Here is a 9,108-nt window from a genome sequence, read left to right as displayed (position 1 = left end):
TTTGTCACTTTTATCCCTTCGGCTCTGAGAGCCTCATATTTTCGAAACAATAGTTTCTGTGACGTCACAAAAATCCAGTATGACTCTCGGCAATACCTTATTTTAGTATTCCTTGTGTTTGGAGGGATCTTTCAAAAATTTGTATGATATCGGTTTATTTTGCCAAAAATCAGCATTGCTCGAAAATTTCCTCAAAACTCGGTATGAATACCAAAAAATCGGTACATGTGGCATCGCATGATGCGACTCCGCCTTGCAACAATCACGATGATGATGATACATAAAAATACTGATGGATGTTTCACAACAATCATCACCTAAATTACACGTTTGTACTGGTCTGCCCATCTTCGGTTGATTTTCGCATCGCAGATTGAGGAAAAAAAAAGTTTAAACAAAATTTAATTAGGGTCAAATTATGAAGATAAGTGCCCTTTTCTACCAGAAATAACTAAAATCATCAACAGTTTTAATACTTATGCAGAAAACGAAACAATTTCATATACAATGAATAATGGATACACCATTGCCTAAACTGTGTGAAGCGTGTACGAGATAATGATTTGAATTTGTTATCAAATAATTATTAGTCACTGTTTAAAAAGGTTTTAAGTGATCACAAAAAAACGAAATGCACGATGCCTACATTCTTTATCCACCGGAAAAGATTCCGGTTCAAATCGAGTCGATGGCTGGCTTTGGTGAGTGTAATAAATTTGTCAAAATTGTCTGGCCTAAAGCAGTAATTTAACAATACGTAAAATGATTCTCCTGCAGAAAATAAGCTCATCCTCGGAACTAGACAGGGACATCTGCTGATGTACTCTTTCGAGCCGAATCCGGATAGCAACAAGCTGGACCTCCAGCTGCTGCAGTATGATAAAAATTTTAGCAAAAAGCCCATCACTCAAATAGAAGCGATTCCGGAATATAAGTTGATTTTCAGCCTATCGGATGGTGTGGTTAACGTGAACGACTACAGCCGGCATGGGTTTCCACTGATCCACACAGCCCAGAAAACCAAGGGGGCAACCGTATTCGCATTAGATATTAAGGTTTGTGACCAGCTCTAAACTAAGTTAAGATTTGATGAACTTTTTCATTACCAATTATAGAAATCTAAATCACTCACTGGAGAGTTGGCTTTAGTATGTCGATTGTGTGTAGCGGTCAAGCGGAAGCTGCAGTGCTACTACTGGAAGCAGAACGAATTGCTTGAGTTTGGAAACGACATCGATTTAAATGACGTTCCGAAAACGATTGCCTGGAATAATAGCTGGATCTGCGTGGGATTCAAAACGGAATACGTGATCTATGATGTAAGTTTGATAATAAAATACTCTATCCAGACAAGGCGTAAATTTTTCGAACTTATTGTAGATTTCAGGAGAACAACCTAAGAAAATCGATTTATTTCCCACGAGCTCATCGAAATCAATTGAACCATGCATCTCTTTGATCGAAGATGGAGTTTTCGCCGTAGCCAAGGATGAATATTTGGTAACTGTGTACACCGAAAAGTATAAAACTGACGGTAAAGAAAATAGCAGTGGTTTGGTGAAACCTGATGCCTCGATGTTGACTACTAAAGACACCCGGAATTTGAAATCTTTGATCTGGAGTGAACCTTTCCAAGGACTAGTTTGGGACGAACCATACATCATCGGATTGGTGACAGATGGTGTAGAAGTTAGGGTTTTCGATAACATTGAGATGTCTGATAAGGGATCGTTGATCCAAACGATTCCCCAATTGCAAAAAGCGCGATTCTTGGCACGTGGGAAACAAGGACTGCTCTATGCCGCATCCGTTTCACATTTGTGGTGCATCCAAGCGGTAGAAATTTCCAAACAACGAGAGCATCTTTTGCAGCAAGAAAATTTCCATCTTGCTTTACAATTGACGGTTATTATTTTTAATTGACAATTTAAATTCAAAATAATATTTTTTTTCTCGAATTTCAGAATATTTCTGAGGAAAGCGCAGAATTCAAAGCGACTAAAATAGACGAAATTCAAACTCGTCATGCATACAACTTGTTTGTTAATAAACACTTTCGCGAGTCGATGAAAGAGTTTTCCAAACTCAACACGGATCCTATTGATGTGATTCGATTGTTCCCAGATCTCTTACCAGATAGTGGTAAAAACAAGCTAAGTTCTTATTCCAAAAAAACAGCTCCTGAACTCGATGAAAAAGATCTAGAGAATGGTATTCTCGCATTGATCGATTATTTGACGGAAATTCGATATAGCCTGCGCCAAGATTTGGTCAACAAAACTGACTCCAAGGTTTCTTCTGGAAAGAATATTTCAGCCCTTCTTTCAATTATTGATACAACGTTACTAAAATGTTACCTTCAAACTAGTGATTCAATGGTGGCATCTGTATTGCGGATGAACTATTGCTATCTAGAAGAATCTGAGCGTGTCTTAAAAAAACATGACAAATATGTTGAATTGATTATCCTTTACCAAACCAAAGGCCAACATAAACGTGCTCTACAATTGCTGCAATCGCAAACCGACTGCCCTGGATCTCCCTTGTATGGACACGATAGGACAATACAGTACCTGCAACATCTAGGCATCGAAGATAAGCAACTAATTTTTGAGTTCTCCGGTTGGGTGCTAGAGAAACATCCAGACGATGGATTGAAAATATTTATCGAAGACATTCCAGAAGTCAAAAATCTTCCACGTGCAGAGGTTTTGGATTTTTTGTTGAAGGATCATAAAAAACTTGTGGTGCGCTATCTGGAACACATTATCAACGTTTGGGATGAACAAAAAGCACTTTTCCACAACATTTTGATTCAACAGTACCGCGAAAAACTGATTTCTTTGAAAAATGATCCTGATATTGAGAACGATATGTAGGTTCTTGGCTATTTTATTTGATTTATCAAAATTTCATAAAAGTTTACTCAATTTCAGACAAAAGAGAACTGCTCGGGATACAGTAAATGCCAAGTTGCTTGCGTTTCTTAGAAAATCTAAATATTACCATGCTGAAAAGGTGCTCGGTGATTTCCCTTACACAGATTTATTTGAAGCTCGAGCAATTATTCTAGGACGTTTAGGTATTTTTATGGAACATAGAATTTACGAACCATGGCAAATTAATTGTTATTTTATTTCAGACAAACACGAGAAAGTGCTAGCGATTTTTGTACAAATACTTGGTGACTTTGACAAAGCTATCGAATACTGTGACCAAACGTATGACAGTTATGATCCCAAAAGCTGCGATGTGTATGTTACATTGATTGAAACAATTCTTACTCCCCCCACGGTCCCCCCCTACAGTGATGCCCAATTTCATCCACGTTGTTTAAACCCTGATATCGAAACTGTGCTGGGTATTCTAGAGAAAAATGCTAAGAAAATTAATCCTTACGCTGTGCTACCGATTCTGCCAGATAACATTCCATTGAGCAGCATCAAAACATTCCTTGAGATAGCACTGAATCATCACTTGGAGCGGAAACGTAAATGTCAGATCCTCAAGGGCCTTTACTATGCCGAGCATCTGCAGACGCACGAACAGAAAATTCACTATGAATCGAAGCAGTTTCTGGTAGAGGAACACAGCGTGTGTCCAGTATGCAAGAAAAAGTTTAGCTACCAGAGCGCATTTGTGCGAACGGCCGAGGGCAGCATTGTGCATTTCTCCTGTCAGGATAAAGTTTGAAGCTTGAATTTTCAGGAATGAATCATTCTACCGGAAAATTGAAGTTAATTTGGTATAGTCGATATTTATCCTTATAATCAATTCTGTTAATCGAAATAGTCCTACCCAATATATGATATCTGCTTCTTGAACTTATTTCTACATATTGACAATGAATCTGCCTTATTCATTTCTCACGTAGACCTGTGTCAGAGGATGACAAATGGATCGAAACGTCGATGGAAGGAGTACAACGAAATAAAGTATGTGGATTTGATCTCGGCACCCCGTGGTAAATTCAGTTTGGCAACGATCTTACTACACCATAAGAAATCATTGGTGCAGAATATGCTGATATTCATCACACAAGTTGGTAAGTGAATTTTTTGAAATTTCATTAATAGCTCATTCAACGGTATTCTCCTAATTTGGGAAAAATGCTCCAGAAATTTCAAAATCATAATAAAAAAATGAAACATAGCCTAGATGATCTGTAAATCCTTGATGAATTGGTTTTTGAGGTGTTATCAAAATACTTATTGACTTCAATGCCGACAGCCAAATGAGAATAACCTTTCTTCAATCTTCATATCAAAAACTTTTCTTATTATGGCAAATGATTTATTTAAAAGGAATATTATATATTCTAAATGCTCTGACATTGTTGACAATTATTTCAATATAGATCTAGTAAATGCACACGGTTTAATTTCATTCCCTGGAAGACATGATTCACAATTTTCCATTCGCAGTTGCGATCGTCCTTACTTCATTGTTGGCATGGCCACAGCAGCCTTGGTGTGCGAAACATCTCCTTCGCGCCACAGCTGAGTCACTGTCTTAGTTTGAGTGTAGAATTTGACCCCTTGTTTGCCATAGAAATGGCAATCTCCCCAGAAGCTACCTCGAGATCCGGTGAATGAAAACATGGGCAATGGCACCGGGATGGGTACATTAACGCCGACTTGTCCGACGTCGATTTCGTTCACGAATTTGCGAGCAGTAGCTCCGTTCGTGGTGAAAATAGCCGTTCCATTTCCGTATGGGTTATTGTTGATCATTTCGATAGCTTCATCCAAAGTGTCAGCAGTAAGACATACCAGCACCGGTCCAAAGATTTCTTCAGTATAGCACTTCATCGATGGCTTAACGTCTGTGATGATTGTCGGTCCCACAAAATTACCGTGTTCGTATTTATCGACCTTAATTCCACGTCCGTCGAGAGCAATCTTGGCGCCCTCTTTGACTCCAGATTCAACTAGATCGTGAATTCTCTGTTTCGATTGAGGCGAAATAACTGGACCAAGGTCGGTTCCGGGAACATGGCCAGCGTTGACCTTCAGCTTTCGAGCTCGCTCAACTAAATCAGGGATCCAGTTCTTGGCCTCACCAACAAACACCGCAGTTGACAGGGCCATACATCTTTGTCCGGCAGCACCGAATGCAGCTCCAGCCAACTGATTCAGAGTGTTTTCCTTGTTAGCATCGGCCATGATGACTCCGTGGTTCTTGGCTCCCATATTGCTCTGGACACGTTTTCCATTACGTCCAGCACGCTCGTAGATATATTTGCCAGCCTGATCAGATCCCACAAACGAAACGGCTTTAATGGTTGGATTATCGCAGATGAAGTTCACAGCATCATGTGCCCCATGGATCACGTTGACCACACCCGGTGGGCATCCAGCTTCGTTGAGCATCTCCATCAACATCATGGTCGCACCAGGAACCCGTTCCGATGGCTTGATAATACTTGTATTACCACAAGTGATCGCTACAGGGAACATCCACAGTGGGATCATAGCTGGGAAATTGAAGGGGCAGATACCGGCCGTTACACCCAACGGCAACGTGTAAGAGTACGTGTCCATGTCCTTGGCAATGTTGGGCACAGTTTCGCCCATCTGGAGTGAAGTAATACTGCAACAATGCTCGACAACCTCTGAAATGTTGATAGAAATTTAGGTTATTGAATAACGATCAAAATCTACCGCCACACTTACGCAATCCACGAAGCACATCGCCTTCGGCGTCAACCAAGGTTTTACCCTGTTCCTTGGTAATATTCTTGGCCAACTCTGACATGTTGTTGCGAATCAGATGCTGCAGTTTGAACATGACTTGCTGCCGTCCGAGAATTGAGGTTTGGCTCCAGGTCTAACAAAACATATACGAAGTCAACGGAGTCGTTTAAGAATTTTGAAAAAATCAACCAATTTAATTTACAATACCTTGAAAGCCTTTTTGGACGACTCGACAGCCGATTCCATCTCGGCTTGGGTGCACTTGGGAACGCGCGTTACGACCTCGTTGGTGGCCGGATCGTGCAGATCAATCCATTCGGTGGCCTTCGACTCGACGAACTTACCATCGATGAACATTTTGGTCGTCGGAGCCGAAGTGCTGTAGCTACGGCTGACCGCATTGCGGCACTGTAAAAGAAAAGCGAAAGGAAAATCTTTGTTAAAAGCATAAGACATTTTTGACATTTAACATTTTCTGGTAGATGTAAGTACAAATACAAAGTACTTGATTGCTTATGACTGCGTGGCATGTTAATGGATCTGTCGAAAGAATGGGGTTTTTAAACGTCTTTTAAATTCGTGTTTCTTTTATTCGGATTTGAGCGAATTTCAAACCGTGGTCGTGAATTTTATTTTATTATCTTATCGGCAATTTTGCTGCATTTAATTTGTTTCAAATCAACAAACCATCACTGTCAGCTTGACCCTTGCACTCGTAATTTGAAATTCTAATGGGTGCACCTTTTTATTATACTAACAAGACACTTCGTTCTGTTATCTATTACACAACACAAGGTTCGGTTTTGTTTATTACATAGAAAGCGTCACGCTGAATCCAATTCCGTTGCCACACGGTGCTTAGAACGGGTTGAGGAAGTAAAGTTTTGAATCAAACGCACCACGGTGCTACACCCTTTGGATGGAATGTTTGTGTTAGTGTTTGCCCCAAACGAGCTAAATTAGTGCAATCATGCTCGTTTACTGATCAGTACAGAGATGCAGTCACGTGTTTGACCGAGATTTTAATGTAAAGTCGAAGAAAAGAAAAATCGAAAAATCATGCTTCAAAAAAAGACTAGATCAGTTACCAAATGACACACTCGATCGATATTTTGCTATCATTTTGGCTTCTGATTTGAATTTAAAAAAAATGTAAGATATCTTAATGATGCCTGCTTCTATTTTCAGACTAAATTCTATACATTAACTAATGTAGACTTTGATACTGAACTTGTTGTTGGTACCTACCTCATATTGGATTCATTAGACTCAAATGAAAATTATTGAAACCTCAACGATACCTACCTTTGCCACTGTGTAAAAATCTATCGAGACTATATCATTTGCTTCAGATATCTCGTTTTTGTTACTGCTATTCAAAAAACAGTATTTGATACCCTAACGATGCCTTGTTTCGCTATCAGTTGAAAATTGCTGTAAATTTTGTGTAGATACCTAATATTGCTAGCATTTTGCTATCAATTTGGCCTGGCATTTTTCGCAAAAATGAAGGCCATAATCCATTTTTAATCCATTTTTAGAATCTGAGGAAACGTTAACTGAATTAAAGTAAATTAAACAGCTACATTTGATTTTTTTAAATATCTGTTTCGTATTTCATGCGTATGATGCCAAAATCAGTTGAGTTTCATCAACTTTCCAATCTACTTTTCAAAACTTTACTCATTTGCTGACGCAGGTTGTACGGTTGATTGATTGAGAAGTAGTTACGGTTTTAACACACATTTTTTACAATTTTGGTCGTCATTATCTTGAAAAAAATCAAAAAAAAATTTGTTCATGCGCAACCGATTTAGACCTTTAGCAAATCTGGAACTGAGAAAGTAGTTGTCTACTACCGGACATTTAAAGTTTTTGAGCAATAACTTCAAAAATATATGTTTGTTAAAATTGGTTTCTCTATTGATTTGAAAAGTATCAATATTATAATCACTTAACGATATTAGAAACAAAAAAAATTACAACAAATTCATGTGGTAAGCAAAATGATTTTATGTTAGTTTCCACTAATTTCCAAAAGTATTGTCTAACCAAATGACTCAAATTACTTGCCAGGTCTTCTGAGTACATGGTTTTCAATACTGAACATTTGATTCTATTTAGTATTTCATTTTTTTTACACACCAGAAAGAAACATTTGTTTCGAAAAACACTAGAGAAAAAATTGTCTATGGCACAGCAAAATTTAAAGTTTTATATGTATGGTTGCTGGTATACTTAAGCATAAATTCAGCTTAATCGGAATGTATAGCTTATTGTTTGGTGACCTGTTTTTTTTTAGTTGGTACATTGAATTTTGTTAAACCAACAGAATGAAAATCTTTAATGAATTTAAGACTAATTGAGCCGAAAAGACGTCAATTCCTGATCGAGAAGTCCTTTGAAAAAATATTCTTACTTAATGCGGTATCTTCCAAGACAAGCAGAATCTTATCTTTCGTCTTTCGAGATAGCTTAACAACCTCAATCGTCACAACATTCAACACGTGTTTGCGGTTGATAAGCAGTTATTCAGCATGTACCTAGAACACAAATTTAAATTTATCAATTCGACACCCTCCCTTCGCGCTTGTCAAGTCGTGATTCCTCAGCTATCATCATGCGGTGGCAAAAAAAAAACAACCTGACCTTGAACCAGACCGCGTCGGCCAAATCCATCTTGCTAACTCTCTATCAGCGTCACACCGAAATTTCGCGCACAAACACTTTGATCATGTCATATCAATCGAATTTTATATTAATATCGGACCATCAAATGACTTAAGTCACACACACTTACACACACACGCTTACAAATCCAGCAGAGGTCAGATATCCATGAAACGAAAATCCGGCATTATATAATTGATGGATCCAGTAAGCACACTTTTACGCATTGTCAAGGGTGCAATATACGATAATCATCGAAAGTACATACCTCCAGAGCTAGGAGCCGAACCAGAGCCATGATGATCCACGTGGAAAGGGGGTGTGCCGTTTAATGCGTAGCAAAATTCGAATAGTACTAAGCAACAGCAACAGTCAGTCAAGTCTCCACACCGCCGGATGATTGCAAAGGAACTAACTAAGCAATGATAGCTGCTGCTGCTTCTGCTGGCTGGCCACCGACCGGGGCAATATTTTCGGCTCAAACGTAAATGTGTTCGAGCGTATTAGTATTTGTTGTCGACAACCAGACTGAGCTCTCTGCTCTTCTTCTTTTCCTTGGCTGACTCGTTAGGATCTTAACGCTATCCTTAGGATGCATGGCTGTTCGTAATGCAAGTTTTCTGGAGGTTTTCTTTTATCACCTTTACTGTTTTGAAAATCATAATTTTTAAGCCTTTATGAGAAATAATCGATTTGCTTTATTCAAACATAATAAGTAAAGTACATTTTCAAGAGAAATTTT

At 38.7% G+C, this 9,108-nt stretch overlaps 2 protein-coding genes across 3 annotated transcripts; one reads left to right on the top strand and one right to left on the bottom strand.

Moving 5' to 3' along the window:
* Positions 1–458: 458 nt before the first annotated feature.
* LOC129759901 (vam6/Vps39-like protein) lies at positions 459–3,988 on the top strand. Of its 2 annotated transcripts, XR_008740255.1 has the most exons (8): positions 459–701; positions 778–1,055; positions 1,116–1,319; positions 1,381–1,905; positions 1,965–2,875; positions 2,937–3,082; positions 3,143–3,745; positions 3,875–3,988. XR_008740255.1 is itself a non-coding variant. In XM_055757461.1 (7 exons), the coding sequence occupies exons 1-7, from the start codon at positions 632–634 to the stop codon at positions 3,691–3,693; spliced, it is 2,685 nt and encodes an 894-aa protein (XP_055613436.1). In that variant the 5' UTR covers positions 459–631; the 3' UTR covers positions 3,694–3,824. The 2 variants fall into 2 exon arrangements, 1 of the variants encoding a protein (XP_055613436.1); XM_055757461.1 differs by lacking the exon at positions 3,875–3,988 and having other exon boundaries at positions 3,143–3,824.
* Positions 3,989–4,271: 283 nt separating this feature from the next.
* On the bottom strand, positions 4,272–8,816 carry LOC129759902 (probable methylmalonate-semialdehyde dehydrogenase [acylating], mitochondrial). Its single transcript, XM_055757462.1, has 4 exons — positions 8,635–8,816; positions 5,904–6,104; positions 5,676–5,829; positions 4,272–5,614 (listed from the first exon to the last, which is right to left on the bottom strand). The coding sequence occupies exons 1-4, from the start codon at positions 8,662–8,664 to the stop codon at positions 4,437–4,439; spliced, it is 1,563 nt and encodes a 520-aa protein (XP_055613437.1). The 5' UTR covers positions 8,665–8,816; the 3' UTR covers positions 4,272–4,436.
* Positions 8,817–9,108: the final 292 nt, after the last annotated feature.

This window comes from Uranotaenia lowii, unplaced genomic scaffold (assembly GCF_029784155.1).
Source record: "Uranotaenia lowii strain MFRU-FL unplaced genomic scaffold, ASM2978415v1 HiC_scaffold_307, whole genome shotgun sequence".
In the NCBI taxonomy this organism is placed as follows: Eukaryota; Metazoa; Arthropoda; class Insecta; order Diptera; family Culicidae; genus Uranotaenia; species Uranotaenia lowii.
Note: the sequence above shows the minus strand (reverse complement) of the source record. Positions and strands in the feature narration are given on the sequence as shown.

Coding starts and splice junctions, on each gene's coding strand:
- LOC129759902 (XM_055757462.1), bottom strand. CDS start 8,664: ATGGCTCTGGTTCGGCTCCTAGCTCTGGAG. Junction 5,830..5,903: donor CGTCCAAAAAGGCTTTCAAG/GTATTGTAAATT, acceptor ATGTTTTGTTAG/ACCTGGAGCCAAACCTCAAT. Junction 5,615..5,675: donor CGATGTGCTTCGTGGATTGC/GTAAGTGTGGCG, acceptor TCAACATTTCAG/AGGTTGTCGAGCATTGTTGC.
- LOC129759901 (XM_055757461.1), top strand. CDS start 632: ATGCACGATGCCTACATTCTTTATCCACCGGAAAAGATTCCGGTTCAA. Junction 702..777: donor CGAGTCGATGGCTGGCTTTG/GTGAGTGTAATA, acceptor ATTCTCCTGCAG/AAAATAAGCTCATCCTCGGA. Junction 1,320..1,380: donor CGGAATACGTGATCTATGAT/GTAAGTTTGATA, acceptor AACTTATTGTAG/ATTTCAGGAGAACAACCTAA.